Below are 20,261 nucleotides of genomic sequence, written 5' to 3' on the forward strand. Positions count from 1 at the left end.
ATGATACTCAATGGGTTTATTTATCTTTCTGCATTACCTACTCAGTGTAGGTTTTTGAGCAAAACCAATTGTAAGGATTAGCTTGCCTTTGCTTGAGATGGGCCTAATCTCAACAGTTTTAAAATACCTTTTATTTGTACTACAGGAACTTTATCTCCATCCTCTGTGTGCAAGGCTTCAGACTGGGCAGGACTTGCTTGAGTGATGGACTCTCAGGTGTTGACTATTTAGGTGGCTTTTGTTAATTTCATTTCTCAATTTTTGGATGTTTCCCTGCCAAGTGCCTTTAGGGTAATTTTTAGTACTCTGTTGTACTGTTCTACTTTCCTGGCAGCTGGTGTGTGATAAGGGATATGATCTATTTCTTCAATATCCTGGTTTTTTGGCTGAGGTGTTTCTAAGGCTGTTCTTGAAATGGGTCCTGTTGTCTGACGATTCTCTCAGGGGTGCTGTGTCTTTATAGGACTGCTTTTTTGGGCTTCAGACGGTGTTTTGAGTAGTAGTGTGAGGTACAGGGTGGGTTTCTAATGATCTAGTGGTGGCTTCTACAATTGTGATCACGTAGCACTTGCCTTGGGGGGTTTGGGGCAGGGTGATGTAGTTCATTTGCTGGACTTCTTTATACTTATATTTGGAATACTGCCCCCCATATGAGACAGGCTTTATCGGCTTGGCTTGCTTGATTTTAGCACATGTCTTACAGTTATGGATAACTTGAGAAATGCAATTTATAGTTAAATGTGCTTTTCAGTTTTGTGCCTACTCCTTGTCCTTCCTCCTCCAGACCAGGAGCTGAGGACGGAGACCAGGGAGGACAAATCCCCACAGCAGAACCTCATGGAAGAGGCCGTTTGCAGCGGCTCCACAGTGCAGGAATCCAACAGGGAGGAAAAGCCAGGGAGATCCCACACAAGGAGAGGCTGCAAACGCAGATCATGGGGATCTGAGGAGGAAAGACCCAACCTGGGCCAGGCAGGCAGCCAGAGATGTGGCCAGAGCTCTGAGCTGAGGGTCCATGAGCAGGTTCATGATGGCAAAAAGCCCCTTCAGTGTTTGGAATGTGGGAAGAGTTTCCGCACGAGCTCCGGCCTGGTCCGGCACCAGATGATCCACACTGGGGAACGGCCCTACGAGTGTAGGGAATGTGGGAAGGGATTCAGAGGCACCTCAGATCTGATCAGGCACCTGACAGTGCACACTGGGGAACGGCCCTACGAGTGTGGGGAATGTGGGAAGGGATTCAAGAGCAGCTCCAGCCTGATCTGCCACCAGAGGACCCACACTGGGGAATGGCCCTTCAAGTGTGTGGAATGTGGGAAGGGATTCAAGTGCAGCTCCAGCCTGATCCGCCACCAGAGGACCCACACTGGGGAATGGCCCTTCAAGTGTGAGGAATGTGGGAAGGGATTCAATGTGAGGTCCCATTTGACCCGCCACCAGAGGATCCACACTGGGGAACGGCCCTATGAGTGTGGGGAATGTGGGATGAGCTTCAGGATGCGTACTGACCTCACCCGCCATCAGAGGATCCACAGTGGGGTACAACCGTATGTGTGTGGGGAATGTGGGAGGAGCTTCAGCCAGAACCATAACCTGATTGTCCACCAGATGATCCACACTGGGGAACGACCCTATGTGTGTGGGGAATGTGGGAAGAGCTTCAGCCAGAACCGTAAACTGATTGTCCACCAGAGGATCCACACTGGGGAACGACCATATGTGTGTGGGGAATGTGGGAAAGGATTCACAAACGCCTTTGGCCTGACCCGTCACCAGACAGTGCACACTGGGGAACGGCCCTACGAGTGTAGGGAATGTGGGAAGGGATTCACAGACATTTCTGGCCTGACCCGCCACCAGACAGTGCACACTGGGGAACGGCCCTACAAGTGTGGGGAATGTGGAAAGGGATTCAGCTGCAGCTCCAGCCTGAATGTCCATCAGAGGACCCACACTGGGGAACGGCCCTACAAGTGTGGGGAATGTGGGAAGAGCTTCAGCCAGAGCTCCAATTTGATCTACCACCAGAGGCTCCACACTGGGGAACAGCCCTATGTGTGTGGGGAATGTGGGAAGGGATTCCGTGACAGCTATGATTTAATCTGCCACCAGAGGTTGTACACTGGGCAGAAGCCCTATGAGTGTGGGGAATGTGGGAAGGCCTTCACCCTCAGGTCCTATTTGATCCGCCACCAGAGGATCCACACTGGGGAACGGCCATACAATTGTGGGGAATGTGGGAAAAGCTTCCATAACACCTCCGAACTAATCCACCACCGGAGAGTACACACTGGGGAACGGCCCTACGAGTGTAGAGAATGTGGGAAGAGCTTCAGCGCCAGGTCCAGTTTGATCCGCCACCAGAGGACCCACACTGGGGAACGGCCCTACAAGTGTGGGCAATGTGGGAAGGGCTGCCATGACACCTCTGGACTTATGCAACACCTGACAGTGCACACCAGGGAACGGCCCTACAACTGTGGGGAATGTGGGAAGAGCTTCAAGCACAGATCCCACCTGATTGTCCACCAGAAGATCCACACCGGGGAGAGGCCCTATGAGTGTACTGAGTGTGGGAAGAGGTTTCAGAGGAGATGGAGTCTGCTAAAGCATCAGCAGATTCACGTAGAGGAGAGGAGAGGCCCTTCTGCTTCCCCTAGTGCAGGAAGAGCTTTAAGAAAAACTCCACCCTCATCACCCACCAGCGGATCCACGCCAGGGAGAGCCCTAACAGTGTCCCCAGTGTGGGAAGAGCTTCTCCCAGAACTCTGCCATGACCCAGCACCACTGGGGACACTGGTAAGGGAAGCTCTGTGAGTTCCCCGCGTGTGGGAAGAGGTTCCTGCGCTGCTCCAGCTCCATCCCCTCTGTTGGACCCCGTTGGATGCTCCCCAGTGATCCATAGTCCTGGTGATCCATGTTGGGAACGCACCTGGCTTGTGGTCTCCACATCTTCCTGGCTCACCGTGGGCACCTGGACTCAGCAGGCCAAAAATCCATTGGGATGCAGACTGACATGAGGATTTCATTTGGGACAGTGGATTTTACTTTCCACCTCAAAAAATTGCATTTTATATCCCATAATTTGTTCTGGCAGCGTCAAGGAGTACTGGATGGGCCTTGAGATCTTCACCAACCTAAACCATTACATGATTCTACTTCTGTCTGGGCCACAGGCATCTTCCACAGCCAAATAGCAATGGACTGGGGCAGAAAACCAAGATTTTGGGGACAATGGAGTGGAAAGTCATCTAAAAACGGTTCTTTTTACCTGCCGAAGCCCATGCATACCCAGCCAGCATGAACAGGTAAATGCTTTTATTTGGGCCCTGATTTTCTTTAATTTTTCTTCATCCCTTCACCCAACATTGGGGTAAAAATAAAGACATTGAACTAAGGCATGGACGTGGACATTGTGGGTGGGGACATGGTGGGCACGGGAACATGGATATGCACACAGACATGGGTATGGACATAGACATGGACATGGACCTGGATATGCATATGGACATGGACTTGGATATGGACATGGGCAGGGCTGTGGATGGAGATATCAGGCTTGGTGGGGGTCACAGACATAGATGGTGACATGGGGGAATGTGGTCATGGATGGTGACATGGGGGTATGGCCAGGGATGGTCACAAGTGGCCTAGGGGACAAGTCCATGGATGGACACATCCACACCATGACATGTCCCATGACCAAAGAGAACACATCCCCACCACCACCACGATGTTGTCCCCTTCACTCTACCGTTGATTCCCTGATCCTCCCCTGGGTGTGACACCTGCCTGGTGGGATGTCCCCATGTTCTGGTGACCCGTGTCCCTCAGGGCACTCCCACCAGTGGCTCCAGCAGCAGCCAGAGCCCGTCCTCAGCTCACAGGATCAGCTCGGGCTTGCGTGTCCTCGCTGTGTCCCTCCGCAGCACGAACCGGGACAGTGTCAGTGCCACCACCACCTTCATCTCAGCCATGGCAAACCTCTGCCCGATGCAGTTCCTGCCACCACATCCCCATTGTCACTGTCACCCCACTGTGAGCCCAGCCAGGGATGGGGGTGGCACTTGGGGACACTCCTGTCCCCACCCCACACGTACCTGGGGCCAGCAGAGAAGGGGATGAAGGAGGACGGAGGACCGTCCCTTGCTGTTCTCTGGGCTGAACCTCAGGGGATTGAACACCTGGGGTGACAGTGACACTGTGAGGACGCAGCTGTCACAACCATGGTGACAGGGACACCTTGTAAGGTGGCACTACCTCAGGCTCGGGCCAGAGCTCTGGGTTATGGTGGGTCCCGTAGATGCTCATCAGGCAGATTACCCCTGGTACGATGGGAATGGCCACTTTAGGGACAGCAGGTGACAGCAGTGGGTGGTGACACTGGGGACACACTAGCCACGCCATACCTTTGGGGATGACACGGCCGTCACACAGGGGGACGTCCTTGGTGCAGCGCCGGGACACGGCAGTGACAGGAGGGTGCAGCCGCAGGCTCTCCTTGATGCACATGGTGGTGAAGGGCAGCTGGGACAGGTCCTCCCTGGGGACAAGCAGGAGTGACACCGTGTTCCCTGGCCACACAGCCTGGGGTGGCCCTGGGGACATCTCACCATTCAATGTCTGCAGTGTCCCGGCCAGCTAGGAGCTCCTGGACCTCTCGGCGGCACCACTCCTGGTGCTCAGGGTGGCCAGCCAGGTTATAGAAGAGCCATGCCAGGCCACTGGCCATGGTATCATGGCTTGTGGGGATATGGGATGAGTGAGGGGACACTGGAGTGGCTCTGCCCCAGTGGCACCTGGGAGCTCGTGCTCACCCTCAAACATGAAGGTGTCAGCCTCGGCCGTGATGTCCTCGTCTGACAGGGTGTGGCCGTCCTCGTCCTGCGGTGATCAAGGTAAGCCATGGGCCACCTGGGGCCACCGGTCTATGGCCAAATCCCTTTCATGGCCACCACCCTACAGGCACCACTATCCCACTGGCTACCAGCTCTATGGTCAATGCTGTCAATGGCCACCACTGTTCCCTGTGGCCACCGGTCTATGGCCAATCCTTCCATGGCCACCACCACCCCCTTGACCACCATCCTCCATGGCCACCACCCTATTGCCACCATCATCTCCCCATGGCCACCACCACCCTCTCAACCACCTCCATGTCCCCCTGACCACCACCCCACGCCCACCTTGGTGAGCAGAGGAGGTCGATTGAAGTCCATGCTGCGTCCCCGGTGGCCATTCAGCAGGGCTGGTGGCCAGGCAGGGCGAGTTCACGGCGCTGGCGCTGCACCAAGTCAGCGGTGAAGGCAGGTGGACAGTGGCGCAGGCACGGGCGAAGCGCGGCCATCAGAGGAGAGCCTGTACAGCAACCATGGGTGGAGAAAGTGGCTGGAGCTGGCGCCGGACCACCAATGAGCTCAGCTCCAGGATGGCCTGGATGTACTCGCTGGGCCGCCTGTGGGAACCAGGGAGACTGAGGGACATTGGGGCCACCAGCATGGCCAGCAGAGACCATGGCAGGGCCATTGGGACCACCAGCATGGCCAACAGAGACCATGGCAGGGCCTTGGGGCCACCAGCATGGCCAACAGAGACCATGGCAGGGCCATTGGGGCCACCAGCATAGCCAACAGAGACCATGGCAGGGCCTTGGGGACACCAGCATGGCCAACAGGAACCATTGCAGGGTCACCATAGCCCCCAGAATGGCAAATGGGGACATTGGCAGGGTCACATGGCCACAGGATGGCCAGTGGGGACTATGGTGGGGCTTGTGCAGTCACCATAGACACCAGATGGCCAACAGGGACAATGGTGGGGTCACTATGGCCCCCAGGATGGCCAGTGGAGACAGGTGGCACTCACTCCTGGCAGTGGCTCTCATGGCTGAAGATGCACTTCTGGAGCGTGTCCAGGGTGAGGAGGCTCAGGGGCTGCAGCACCTCCATCTCCAGTGGCCCCCCAGCAGCGGCCGCTGCTGCTGCCCCCCACTTGTCCTGGGGGGATGGATGGGGTCAGGAACTGAATAGGGACTGGGGCAGGGGATAAATTGAGGGGTGGGACAGGGTGGTAGAGGGGCAAGAATTGGGGTGGGGGTGTGGGACAGGGATGTGGTGATGAACAAGAGGTGGAGTTGGGCTTGGGGGCTGGTTTGGGGTATGGGACAGGACAGGATTTGGGGTTTAGGACAGGACCCAGGGTGCAGCAGTGGATGCAGGACACAATTTTGTGTGCAGGACTCAGAGTTTGGGATGCCGGTAAGAGTTTGGGGTGCAGGTCAGGATTTGGGGTGTAGGTCAGGATTTGGGGTGCAGTGGGGACTTGGATCTCTCACGAGCAGCACGTGGGTGCTCTGGTTGAAGATTCCCAGGTAAGCCCGGAGAACATCCCCATGGAAGGCAGGGGTCAGGAGCCGCCGGTGCCGCGCCCAGCGCTGCCCACTGCTCAGCAGCAGCCCCTCCCCTGGGGAGGGAACAGCGGGGTCGGCCCAAGGCACCCAGGGGGTGTCCTGCCCTCCACTGCCCTTGTGACACACCCGGGTACATCCTGGGGGCACCCAGAGTGTGTCAGGGTCACCCACTGCCCCTGTGACACACCCGGATCCACTGCGGGTGCCCAATGGTTCTGTCCCCAAAACTTGCTGTGTCCTCCCCTACGACACCTGGATCCATCAGGGGCACCCAGGGCTGCTGTCCCCACCCGTGTGACACCCGGAGGTGCTGTCCCTACCCGTGTGACACCCAGAAGTGCTGTCCCCACCCAACCCCCTCCACTTACCAAGCCAGGGCTTGAGGAAGGCTTAGAAAGTTTTATCCTTGGGGGCCACGAAAGCTGCAACACACAAGGATGGGGTGGGCAGGGATTCACTGGGGTGGGGACACTGGGGTCCCCTGGGTGGGGACACTGGGATGAGGCACCCTGTCTGCACCCCTTAACCCACAGTGGGGACCCTCTCCCAGCACCCACGGCCAACCGAGCATGAGGGTTGTGGGACAACCAGAGGCTGGACAGGGTGACACCTTTGGCTGGCCTTAGGGAACCTCAGGGACAGGTTGGTGGCCACTCTGAGGTGGTGTTTGGCCTGGCCATGGTGACACCTCTGGGGACCTGTGGGGTTGGGCTGGTGGCCACTGCCTGGGCACTACCAGGTCTCTGTGCCAGGTACAGTGACACCCATGGGTGGCCCTGGGGACCCATCTGGTGTCTCGTGTCCTACCTGAGGCACTGAGGAGTGGCCGAAGGGTGCTGGGGTGGAAGAGGCGCAGGACGGGCAGCCAGGGAAGTCCCCACCAGAGGCAGCCATGACAGTACCGGGCCACCAAGGCATGCACCTGCTGCAGGTCCTGCTCTGTGCTCTGGCCCTGGGGACAACAAACAGGGGACATATGTGTCATTGGGGACATGCACAAGCTTGGGGACACGTGTGCCCTCAGGGCACTGCCAGCCTTGGGGACAAGTGTGTCTGTCCCCACTGTCCCTTTGCCAGTGCCACCACCCCATCCTCACTGTCCTCCCAAGTGCCACCACCCTGTCCTCATTGTCCTCCCAAGTGCCACCACCCCAATCATTCCTTCTGTCCCATCACAGGTGTCACCACCCTGTCCCCATTGTTTCTTTGCAGGTGCCTCCAGCCTTGATCCCGCTGTCCCCGCAGGTGTCACCCCTGTCCCCTCACCATGCCAGTGTGTCCCAGCAACCAATTGCACCATGGCGGGGTGGGGAATTTGTTCAGCTGGCGACAAGTGGCCCGGAATCGGGTGACAGCCAGCAGCACATCCCAGAGCCACCGCAGCAGCAGGGCCACCAAGAAGGTGCCCAGGGCCACCACGGCCAGGGAACCCAGCGCGGCGGCCACCGCCATGGAGCCACTCCTGGGGACAGGCTGGGGACAGGACAAGGGTCGGGCGGGGCGGTGTCACCCGCGGGTCACGCGGTGGCCCCGCGCTGGGTGTCACCGCATCCGGCTTTTGTCCCAGTGCGCGTCCTGGTGACATCGTGTCCCCGCTCCTGCCCCGGTGTGTCCCCGTCTCCCTGTGTGTGTCCTTGCCCCCCACCCTGTCCCCCCCACCTGTGTGTCCCTGTCCCTCTGTGTGTCCCTGTCCGCTCCGAGTGTCCCCATCCCCCTCTCCCCCGTGTGACCCTGCTCCCTTCCGTGCGTCCCTGTCCCTCCCCGTGTGTCCCCTGCTCCTGCCCCCCCCGCAGGATCAAAGTCCCCGAGGTCCCGGGGCCGTGTCCCGTCGGATGTCCCCGTGTCCCACAGGGAGTTCCCGTGTCCCATAGTGTTATAAGTACATATTACATTATTGGCTTTTCGCAAATATTAAAATGAATGCTATGTGTATAGTGTTGGAAAACTTTGCTGGGTGAATATAGTTTCTTTTTGTTCTGATATTAACAAAAATTAGAAATAACAGTGTGATACATATCTATTTTTCTTGGACTATAACATAGTGATGTAAAGCTTTTGTTCATGTAACTAATTCAAGAGAATGGTAAAAGGATAATCGGGATTTTCTTCACAATCTTGGATTAATCCATCTGGATGAAGACGGGTGACAACACCAGAACTCCAGGGAAAGAATTAATTGATTTCCATTATCAGGGAGTGCGCTGACAAGGAGACAAAGAGGGGGAAAAAAAAAAAAAAAAAAAGTTGTTTTACAGATTGGGAGGTTGACGGGGGGGGGGGGGGGGTGATTTTGAATAATGCATGAAGGTCTATGAATATGCAACAGGTTGATGCATTTAACAAAGTGTTTTCTGAGTTAGTGTGTGCTTTTTGCTAAATGTCAAGCACCCGGCCGTTATAACCTTTTGCTTTATTCTTTGTCTCTTCTTGTCCTTTATTAAACCTTTTAAAATTTACCAGGAAAGTGTTTTAGCACACATGTTCCCGTGGCTGTTCCTTGCACTGAGCATCTGTGTCTGTCCCGGCACAGACAGGGGCACCCAATGACACCCCACAGCACCCCACGACTCTTTGACCTCTGGTTTTGTGTCCTTTCTCCTTGATTTGGGTCTTTTCTGCCTCTTTTGGATCCTTTAACCCTGTTTGGGGTCCTTTCCTCTTTTTCTGGCTCATTTTCCCCCATTTTGGGTTCTTTCCCCAGTTTTATGTGCATTGTTCAGATTTTGATCCTTTCCCATAATTTGGGTGCCCTCCCCATGGCTTTGATGCATTTTTGGGTGTCTGTGCCCCTCAACCCCATCCCCAATATGCCCCCACCCCCTGCCCACCCCTGTCTCCCCTGGCATCCCCACGGGTGTCCCCCACGCCACATGGACTCTGTGACAGACACCAGGGTGTCCCTCGAGTCCCCTGGGGTGGCTCCCCTGTCACCACCATGGCACTGGGGCAGGCACTCAGGGTCTGCAGCAGCCTGGAGTGGCAGGCAGTGCTGGGTGAGCACCCCCGGGACCCCCCCCGGGGCCACAGTGCCAGGCAGGGGCAGCTCCTGACCGAGCTCCTCTGCCACGGGGTGGGTGTCCCAGTGGGGCCGGTGGGAGGGGGCTCGGGGTGGTGCTGGGGCTGACTGTGCCCTGTGCTGTGCTCCAGGGTCATGTCCCCTGTCCTGTGCCCTGTGCCATCTCATGCCACACTTCACACCATGCCCCATGCCATGCCCCAGGCCCCACACCAAGCTGTGCATGGCTGCCTCGTTCTGTCATTGTCCCCATTACTGCACCCTTCTTGCTGTTGCTCCAGGGTTAAAACCTTCAGCTCCCTCCAGGACTGGTGTGACATTGCCCAGCCCTGGGCCCTGCTGATGGCTGCCCTTGTCCCCCAGGATGGGGGGTGACACTGGCACATATCAGGCACACATCTGGCACACATCTGGTATCGGGGCTGGCACCCGACTGGGACCAGGGTGGGACAGGATAAGTGCTTGGAATCATGGCTGGGAAATGAGCCTGGGAACTGGGACTGGGGCTGGGCAGTGGGGCTGGACACGAGGACTGGGCAGTGACACTGGGGACTGGACAGTTGGACTGGACAGCTGGGATGGGCACTGAGGCTGGACACAGGCACTGGGCACTGGCACTGGACATCAGCACCGGGGCTGGACACTGGGAATGGACACCCAGAACTGGGCACTGAGGCTGGACACTAAGGCTGGATACTGGGGCTGGGCATCAGCACTGGGCACTGAACCAGGAGCAGGATGAACCCCTCTGTCCCTTGGTCCCCCTGAACCCCCCTTTGCCTACCCAAAGCTTGGCTGCACCAGATCCCAGCAGGATTTGGCACCTTCGGGGGATGTTTCCCAGGGAAAGAGGGGTGGTCTGGGGGTACTGGCTGTGCTGGCTCTGGCCCCCTCCAGACCCAGATGGGAGGATGCCCTGGGGGGCTGCAAGAAGCCCTAAAATGAGACTCCACTCCCCAACCTCCCAGTTCATCAATCTCAAGCTGGGCACCCCCTACCCATGACCCCCTCCCCCGCCAGGGGTGCTGGTCCTGGGGGTGGCACAGACCTGTCCCTGTCCCCTCCTCCAGGGGCTGTTGTGGAAGAGGCTCCTCCTCTTCCACAGGAGAGGAAAAGTCGCAGTTCACAGTTCACAGAATTAACTGAGTTGGAAAAGACCTCTGAGATCATCAAGTCACACCTATGACCTAACAGCACCTTATCAACTAAACCATGGCACTGAGTGCCACATGCAGTCTATTTTCATACACCTCTAGGAGTGGTGACTCTACCACCTCCCTGAGTAGCCCCTTCCAATGCCTAATCACCCTTTCAGTAAAGAATTTTTTCCTAGCTTAAGACTGTGTAGTCTCCTTCTGTCAGTGGTTGCCTGGGAGAAGAGAGCAGTGCCCATCTGGTTACAATCTCCTTCCGGGGAGTTGTAGAGTGCTGCAGTTGTGACAGTGGTGACAGACCCGGTGGGGAGAGTTGTGCAGTAGGAGGGGTCCCAGTGACACTGCTGTCCCTGTAGTCCCTGGCTGGGGATCCCAGTGACACTGCTGTCCCTGCACAGTCCCTGGTTGGGGGTCCCAGTGACACTGCTGTCCCTGTAGTCCCTGGTTGAGGGTCCCAGTGACACTGTTGTCCCTGCACAGTCCCTGGTTGGGGGTCCCAGTGACACTGCTGTCCCTGTAGTCCCTGGTTGAGGGTCCCAGTGACACCGCTGTCCCTGCACAGTCCCTGTTTGGGGGTCCCAGTGACACTGCTGTCCCTGCAGTCCCTGGTTGGGGGGTCCCAGTGACATTGCTGTCCCTGCACAGTCCCTGGTTGGGGGGGCACAGTGACATTGCTGTCCCTGCAGTCCCTGGTTGGGGGTCCCAGTGACACTGCTGTCCCTGCACAGTCCCTGGTTGGGGGTCCCAGTGACACTGCTGTCCCTTCAGGGTGCCCATCAGGAACCCCATTTGAGGTGTATGTTGGTGCTCGTGGGTCCCAGAGATATTCCTGTCCCCACCAGAGCAGTTTTGGGTCATTCTGGTGACACTGCTGTGTCTGCAGGGTTCCTCTGAGTGCAGCAATCAGGAGAATTCCCAGCTCACAGAGCCCCACTCACAGGGACTGTGCTGCTCACCCTGCTGCAGCCAGCACAGCTCCAAGGGGCTTCTTTGTTTAGAGGGCCCCAAGGGATGGCCTTTATCACAACCAAGTTTTATCCTGGCCCCATTTTTAATTGATAGCTTTCTCTGCAAGTGTGATGTTAAAAGTACATATTATATTATTGGCTTTTCACAGATATTAAAATGAATGTTGTATGTGTAACATTGGAAAACTTTGCTGTATTAATATAGTTTCTTTTAGTTCTGCTATAAACAAAACTGAAAAATAGTAGTGAAATAAATACCTACTTTTCTTGGTCTCTAACATAGTGATGAAAAAAGCTTTTGTTCATGTAAGTAACTCAGAGAATGGGAAAAAGATAAATAGGAAATTCTTCACATTCTTGGATTATCCTGTCTGGATGAGCACAGGGGTGATGAACACCAGAACTCCAGGGAAGGAATTTATTGATCTCTGTTATCAGTGAGTGTGCTGAGAGGAAAGAGCCACAAGGAGAAAAAAAAAAAAAAGGGAAAAAAAAAAAAGAAAAAAAAAGTTGATTTACAGGTTGAGGGGGTGAGTTTGAATGATGCATGAAGACCTATGAATATGCAACATGTTCATGCAATTAACAAAGTGTTTTCTGAGTTAGTGTGTGCCCTTGGCTGACTGTCATGCACCCAGCTGTTATAAACTTTGTTTTATTGTTTGTCTCTTATTGCCTTTTATTAAACTTTTAAAATTTACCAGGAAAGTGAGCCACATTTTTCACATGGTGATAAAAGCCATCCCTTGTCCTCCATGTCCACATCCATGGGATACACCTCTATGTCACCACCTGAGTCTGTGACCCACCATGCCCTATAGCTCCATCCACAGGCCTATTCACACCCATATCCATATCCATATCCATATCCATATCCATATCCATATCCATATCCATATCCGTATCCGTATCCGTATCCATATCCATATCCATATCCATATCCATGCCCATGTCCATATCCATGTCCCAGTCCCCACCATGTCCCCATCCACAACCCATAATGTCCACGTCCATGTCATAGTTCAATGTCTTTATTTTTACCCCAATGTTGGGTGAAGGGATGATGAAAAATGAAAGAAAATCAAGGCCCAAATAAAAGGATTTACCTGTCCATACTGACTGAACATGCATGGGCTTGGGTGAGTGACAGAACCTTTTTTAGAGGCCTTTCCACTCCACTGTCTCCAAAATCTTGGTTTTCTGCCCCAGTCCATCACGATATGGCTGTGGAAGATGCATGTGGCCCAGACAGAATTAGAATCATGGAAGCATTTAGGTTGGAAAATACCTCCAAGACCATCCAGTATTCCTTGATGCCATGAGAAGAAATAATTGGATGCAAAAGCCAAAATTTTTTGGGGTGGAAAGTAAAATCCATTCTCCCAAGCCAGGAAGATGTGGAGACCACCAGCCAGGTGAGTTCTCAACAAGGATCATCAGGACCATGGATCACCAAGGCTCTGCCCAACGAGGGTCACTGGGGAGCATCCAATGGGGTCCAACAGAGGGGATGGAGCTGGAGCAGCGCAGGAACCTCTTCCCACACGCAGGGCACTCACAGAGCTTCCCTTACCAGTGCCCCCATTGGTGCTGGGTCACGGCAGAGTTCTGGGAGACACACTGGGGACACTGTTAGGGTGTCTCCCTGGTGTGGATCCGCTGGTGGGTGACGAGGGTGGAGTTTTTCTTAAATCCCTTCCCACAGTCAGGGCAGGTGAAGGGCCTCTCCTGTGTGTGAATCTGCTGATGCCTGAGCAGATGGGATCTCTGCTGAAACCTCCTCCCACACTCAGGACACTCATACAGCTTCTCCCCAGTGTGGATCCTCTGGTGGACAATAAGGTTGCATCTCTGGCTGAAGCCCTTCCCACATTCTGAGCACTTGTAGGGGCTTTCCCCAGCGTGCATTGCCTGGTGCATGATCAGGCGGGAACTGTCACGGAAGCTCTTCCCACATTCCCCACACACATAGGGTCGTACCCCAGTGTGGATCATCTGATGGCGGGTGAGGTTGGAGCTCTTCCTGAACCCCATCCCACATTCCCCACACTCATATGGCCGTTCACCGGTGTGGATCACCTGGTGGTGGATCAAACTGGAGCTCAGGAAGAAGCTCTTCCCACATTCCCCACACACATACGGTCGTACCCCATTGTGGATCCTCTGGTGGTGGGTGAGTTGGGAGCACATTCTGAAGCCCATCCCACATTCCCCACACTCGTAGGGCCGTTCCCCAGTGTGGGTCCTCTGGTGGTGGGTGAGTTGGGAGCACATTCTGAAGCCCATCCCACATTCCCCACACTCGTAGGGCCGTTCCCCAGTGTGGGTCCTCTGGTGGTGGGTGAGTTGGGTGCGTGTCCTGAAGCCCATCCCACATTCCCCACACTTGTAGGGCCATTCCCCAGTGTGGGTCCTCTGGTGGTAGTGCAAACTGGAGCTCTGGTTGAAGCTCTTCCCACATTCCCCACACTTGAAGGGCCGTTCCCCAGTGTGGGTCCTCTGGTGGCAGATCAGGTGGGAGCTGACACTGAATCCCTTCCCACATTCCCCACACACGTAGGGCCGTTCCCCAGTGTGGATCCTTTGGTGGACATTCAGGCTATTGCGGCAGCTGAATCCCTTCCCACATTCCCCACACTCGTAGGGCCGCTCCCCAGTGTGGATCCTCTGGTGGTAGATTAAACTGGAGCTCTGGCTGAAGCTCTTCCCACATTCCCCACACACATAGGGTCGTTCCCCAGTGTGGGTCCTCTGGTGGACGTTCAGACGGGAGCTGCAGCTGAAGCCCTTCCCACATTCTCCACACTCATAGGGCCTTTGTCTGGTGTGCAATCTCTGGTGGCGGGTCAGGTCAGAGGTGTCTCTGAATCCCTTCCCACATTCCCCACACTCGTAGGGCCGTTCCCCAGTGTGGATCCTCTCGTGGACGATCAGGTGGTAGCTGCAGCTGAATCCCTTCCCACATTCCCCACACTGGTAGGGCTGTTCCCCAGTGTGCACTGTGAGGTGCCGGATCAGGTCAGAGGTGTTTCTGAATCCCTTCCCACATTCCCCACACTCGTACGGACGTTCCCCGGTGTGGATCATCTGGTGGCGGATCAAAGACAAGCTGCTGTGGAATCTCTTCCCACATTCCCCACACTCGTAGGGCCGTTCCCCAGTGTGCACTGTCTGGTGGCAGATCAGATCTGAGGTGTTTCTGAAGCCCTTCCCACATTCCCCACACTCGTAGGGCCGTTCCCCAGTGTGGATCTTCTGGTGCCGGACCAGGCCAGAGCTCGTGCTGAAACTCTTCCCACATTCCAAACACCGAAGGGGCTTTTTGCCATCATGAAGCTGCTCATGGACCCTCAGCTCAGAGCTCTGGCCACATCTCTGGCTGCCTGCCTGGCCCAGGTTGGGTCTTTCCTCCTCAGATCCCCATGATCTGCGTTTGCAGCCCCTCCTGGTGCGGGATCTCTGTGGCTTTTCCTCCCTGTTGGATTCCTGCACTGTGGAGCTGCTGCAAACGGCCTCTTCCATGAGGTTCTGCTGTGGGGATTTGTCCTCCCTGGTCTCCATCCTCAGCTCCTGGTCTGGGAAAGGAAGGACAAGGAGAGGATGGGATTTGCCCCTGTGCCAGAGGGAAGGGGAAGGAGATGCCCCCAATCCTCCCCAGCAAGACAGAGGGGCAAAGGGGCAGTGATTTCCTCCTCACCTGCCTGGCTGTCCTGGGGCATTTTCTTCTTCCTCACAGCCTTTTCCTCCATCTGGATAAGACTTGGGAATGGAAAATCTTGGTTTGGGGGAAAAAACGACATGAGTGATATGACTTTGAAGGTCCTGCTGTCTGAGTGCATCTCTAGAAATGCCAAGGTTGTCTAGAGTCCATAAAAACCTCCAAAAATCACTAAGGAGCACAAAAACACTCTCCCAGGAGATCCCTGTTTGCACTGTCCTCACTTTGGGGTTATGGAGGTCCCTGTTCTCAGAGCTCCTGGGGACCCATGGCTCGTGGGGATTCCCCCTCTCCTGGCTCCTGCTCAGGCACGCTGAGGGAGTTTTGTGGGTCCCAGGGCTCATCCTGTCCTGATCCTCAGTCGGGTCCTCCCACTTCAGGCACTCAGGGCTTCTTCCCCCGTTCCCTGCCAGCCCTTCCAGGCTCGGGGGGCCCGCACCCCACTCATCTCCCGGCTCCACCTCCCCTCCAGGCTGCCGGGGGTCCCCCAGCTCTGCTGTCGCCTCTCTCCCCACGCCGGGGCTCCCGCCTTTCATCCCCCGCCTCTCCCGGGGATCCCCAAAACCGATGTCCCGCCCCGCCGGGACCGGGCCATCGCCACGTGGGCCCCTTCAAATCCCCCCAAGGGGCATTTACGGCTCAGCTTTGGATTCCTGCAAGAGCCAGAAACATCCCCTCCTCACATCAATAAAACAATACCTCTCCCACGGACACCCAAATATATTTGCGACTCTATTCCCGAATCTGCGAGGAACAAACACCACCCCCCATCCCCCAAAAATCCGAAACCCAATTGAAACAGGGTATTTAAGGGTTAAATAGAATGAAGAGTAGAACGAAGAGTAGAACATATTAATAACATATAATGTTATTAATTACTTTGAGCTAATAAGGAAAGGTATGCACGATAAGAGAACCTTGATTTACAGATTTTGCTTGGCTTGTAAAAATGAAAGGGGCCCCTCTTCGTAAAAGTGCAGAGTCTGGAAAATATCACAACCGAGAGACTACAGCGCACGCGTAGAAAGACAAGGTGAAAAGTTCAACAGCGACGGAGACTGCTGTTCTTTATCATTTTCAGCCCACCGACTCATCATCTAGAGACCACCGACCCAATGAACTACACAGCCGCAATGATTATGCAACTGATTTCCATACGGAGCGGGGAACAGGCGGGGCCGATAATCCATATGTATAGGCGATTTAGAATATGCATGACCTTCCTAGATAAATGGAAGATTAGAAATCATGCAAGGTACCCAGGATTTGGGAAGATGCTCTCCCCTGCGTCCAGCGCTGAATAAAATACCTATCTACTCCACAACTTAATAAGTTCTGAAGTTTATTTCCGTGCTTCACAACCAGCCGTGCCGGAGCTGCCGCGATAGCCCCGGGCCGAGCTTCCCCTCCGCGCTCACCCGCGGGATGCAGGAATGCGATGCTGCCGGGGCCAGCGGAGCTGCGGGCTCAGCGGGCTCACCCTGCAGCACCGCGATTCTTCGCCTGCGCCCGCTGCCCCTCTCCCGGCTCCTTCTGCTCCTCCTTTTCCTCTCTCCTCCCCTTCCCCTCTCTTCCTCTTCCTCCCGCTGCTCCCCAGCTCGCATCCCGGACCCCCCTTTGCCACACCCTGTGCCCCACGGCCGCCGCAGCAGCGGCTGTTGGGGAGGGGACAGCACCCCCTGAGCCTGCAGGGGAGACAGAGCAACTGAGAGTTAGGAATCGAGCATCGAGAAATGCTTTGACTAGAAGGGGGCTGACAAAACCCTATGTTTGCTGGAATTTACGGTGCTTACAAGAACCGGGGAGAGCAAGGCTGCAGGATAAGATAAAGAGCTGGGGTCGCGAACAGGATGCAAGGACAAAGGCACCACAGGATAAGGGGGATTCTCCAGATCCCTGAACCAAGAAAACTGGTATCAAAGTCCAGAAGATAACCCAAGGACTAAAAAGAGAATGATCAAGGTGACGAGATGAAAAGTTCAACTAACAGGAAAACTGTCTACTTCATCCCCAGACGATCCAGGAGAGCGACCAACAGGAGCCGTGCGCAGCTGCAAAAAGCCGTGGAGCTTATTTTAATACAAAGCAGGGACAGGCAATGTATATGTATTAGGTGTATTGCGCAATTCTAATTTGAAGAAAAAGAATAAAAAGAGAAGTGTATGTCGTTTCTTTTAAAGTAACATAGGCTATTAAAGTGTATTTGTAATGAATAAATTACCTACTTAATTCAATAACACACAATACAAACACCTACTAATAATGCACCATTTACCAGCACCAACCATCTATGAAAGTTAAAAACCACAAATCAAATTAAAAATAATAGAAAAAAAGAGTTTAAACCACAATCAATAACCACAGATGCTCTCTAAAAAACAAACAAAAAAAATAACCACATAAAATAAATCCTAAAATATAAAAAATAATTTATAAAACTGTTTGAAAATACATAATAAGTCTACAAATAATCAACAAGCTAATAAATTAAAAAATATATCTCCCAAACGACAAGTGTACTCTTAGCTATATACCGAACACCCAATCATTTTTGCCTTTTATTATTTGTCTCTTATTTTGTTATATTAAACCTTTTAAAATCATCACAAAGTAAAAACCTTATTTTCCACGCTGTACACGGAGGAGTCAGCACTGAGCAAATTGTTCAGTTTGGGCTCTGCAGCTGCTGATTCCCATCCTCAGCTCTTCCCTGTTTCTTTTTCTTTGTTTTCCATTTCTCTACCTCACATTTCTTGTTCAAATCCATGTTCAATCAAATCTGTAAGTTGTGCTTTTATGGTCTCATTTGTACCTTCACTGGGCTCGAGGTGTCTCTCCCTGCTGGGATTTGAACCCATGGGCAGGGTCCCTTCTCACCACCATCGTTCTGGGATTCTGTCAGGGTCGCTCTTTCCTTTTCTTCTTCCCTCTGCTTTGAGCTGGGAAAATATCCAGCATGTTATAAATCCATATTATGATACTGGCTTTTGGCAAAGATGAAAAGGAATGCTATATGTATAATGTTAAAGTAACTCTGCTATAAAGATATCGTTTTTATTTCTGGTTTTAACTATGCTTAGACATTATAGTGAAATAGCTGATATAGTCATGCTTGTGGGAATTGAACTGCCTGCTTGGTTGGGATACCATCCAATGGATGGATGATGAAGACCCCTGCTACAATCAGCACCTAGTAAGGACCAAAGCCCAGGCTGGAGGTGATAATAAGAATGGACTAAAACCACAGCCAGGAAATGTGCACACTCTAAAAAGGCAAACCAAAGGAAAAGCCATGCTAAACAGTTCTTGGAACATGTAAACTACTTTGGTGGAAATTGGGAGGGGTTGGCCAAGTATCCCAAGGCATATGATATATATAATATAAGACAGTATAATATAATATAATATAATATAAGACAGTATAATATAATATAATATAATATAATATAATATAATATAATATAATATAATATAATATAATATAATATAATATAATATAATATAATATAATATAATATAATATAATATAATATAATATAATATAATATAATATAATATAATATAATATAATATAATATAATATAATATATATAATATAATATAATATAATATAATATAATATAATATAATATAATATAATATAATATAATATAATATAATATAATATAATATAATAAATAGTTCCATTCTGGGGTTTCTCCTTTGCCCCAAGATCACCCCAGAGGGACATGAAGGTGGTTCAAATCCTGGTTTTCCCTGAAGCAGCTGAAGAGAGATTGCCGGAGACAGTTTTCTCTTTTTCCAAGGATTGTTTATTATTTCTTATCTCTGGGACATTTTGCCTGGCCAGCAGCGGTCTGCTCAGCCTGGCATCCATGGTGGAATCTGCCTGGTGAAGGCAGGGCTTATCTTATATAGTTAGTACTATGTATTACATGTTTACAAAATTTTCCCAATACAATACAATTTTATTAAATGGTCCAACCCTGACCCCATCCAATCCAAGAGTGCCAACGTGTCACCCAGCATGGATGACAGGGAGAAGAAGGAGGAAAAGGTGTCCACCCCCCAAATTCTCCATCTTGGCCACGTGTCCCTTATCATAAACATTCCCAGAAGTCTATTTATCTACGTTCTAACAATCTAATTGACACTTCACTAATTTTGGCAGCTTGTTTCCATTCTCCTTGTGCTGACAACTTCCCCCAGGGGTTAGAATTCAGCACCTGGGACACCAGGGTCTCACTCAGAGGTCTTTGAGACCCTTGCCAGGGGGGTTTTGAGACCCCCAAGGAGGCCAAGGGTACGCCATGGGCTCCCACATATCATATCATATCATATCATATCATATCATATCATATCATATCATATCATATCATATCATATCATGTTATATGATAATATAATGTAATATCATATAATAAATGGAAACAACTGCTATCCAAAGGCCACGGTATAGAGAAGTTGGAAAATTATGATATCCGTAATTGGTGGATAACCAGGTACAGAAGCACACCTCATAGAAAATTGGTAACTGCACTACAGGTGAGAGCCAATGTGTGCCGCACAAGAGAGGTCCTGGCCAAGGGCACTCGTGAAAACCTGTAAATATTGTGGTGCTGATAATGAAACAACAGCCTGTATTATTATACTCAAAAAAACAGGAATAAAGGCACAAAAGGACACATCTGTGAGCTGTGAGGCTAAAAAGAAGAATTGGACTGTATTTCAAGAGACGATGACAACGAGTTATACAAGCCAAATTTGATCTTTGTTGAAGGAGGAAAGGCATTCATGGTGAACATGACAGTCAGGTACAAGCACTCCAACTCCTCCTTGAAAGTTGCTGCCAGTGAGAAGGTCAAGAAATATCAGTGCCTTCACAAACTCAAGGTCTTACAAATACAGAAATGTATTTGTAGACATTGAATTTTTGGGATTTCCTGTAGAAGCGCAAGGAAAGTGGTATGAGACAAATTCTTCTGCTGTTTGCCCT

General features: G+C 52.4%; 1 protein-coding gene, 1 long non-coding RNA gene and 1 pseudogene across 3 annotated transcripts in view; 1 reads left to right on the top strand and 2 right to left on the bottom strand.

Moving 5' to 3' along the window:
* Positions 1-3,830: 3,830 nt before the first annotated feature.
* Positions 3,831-7,861, bottom strand: LOC306815482 (cytochrome P450 4F3-like; annotated as a pseudogene). Its single transcript, XR_013777847.1, has 12 exons — positions 7,676-7,861; positions 7,217-7,361; positions 6,778-6,831; positions 6,335-6,462; positions 5,866-5,996; positions 5,187-5,455; positions 4,818-4,884; positions 4,614-4,773; positions 4,410-4,543; positions 4,261-4,325; positions 4,101-4,184; positions 3,831-4,002 (listed from the first exon to the last, which is right to left on the bottom strand). The product of XR_013777847.1 is annotated as a cytochrome P450 4F3-like (transcript).
* A 4,430-nt stretch (positions 7,862-12,291) lies between these two features.
* The window catches only part of LOC306815489, an 89,508-nt gene continuing 81,538 nt past the window's right edge, over positions 12,292-20,261 (top strand). Inside the window, exons 1-2 of the long non-coding RNA XR_013777406.1 lie at positions 12,292-12,655; positions 12,698-12,907. This is a non-coding gene — a long non-coding RNA (uncharacterized lncRNA). The remainder of the gene's footprint in view (positions 12,656-12,697; positions 12,908-20,261) is intronic.
* On the bottom strand, positions 13,180-18,148 carry LOC306815476 (uncharacterized protein; the record flags this gene model as incomplete). The annotated part of the gene is made up of 2 exons (XM_079332032.1): positions 13,180-14,382; positions 18,143-18,148. 2 exons carry the CDS (start codon positions 18,146-18,148, stop codon positions 13,180-13,182), a joined length of 1,209 nt encoding a protein of 402 aa, XP_079188158.1.

Source organism: Erithacus rubecula (assembly GCF_903797595.1).
Source record: "Erithacus rubecula genome assembly, contig: scaffold_139_arrow_ctg1, whole genome shotgun sequence".
Lineage (NCBI taxonomy): Eukaryota > Metazoa > Chordata > Aves > Passeriformes > Muscicapidae > Erithacus > Erithacus rubecula.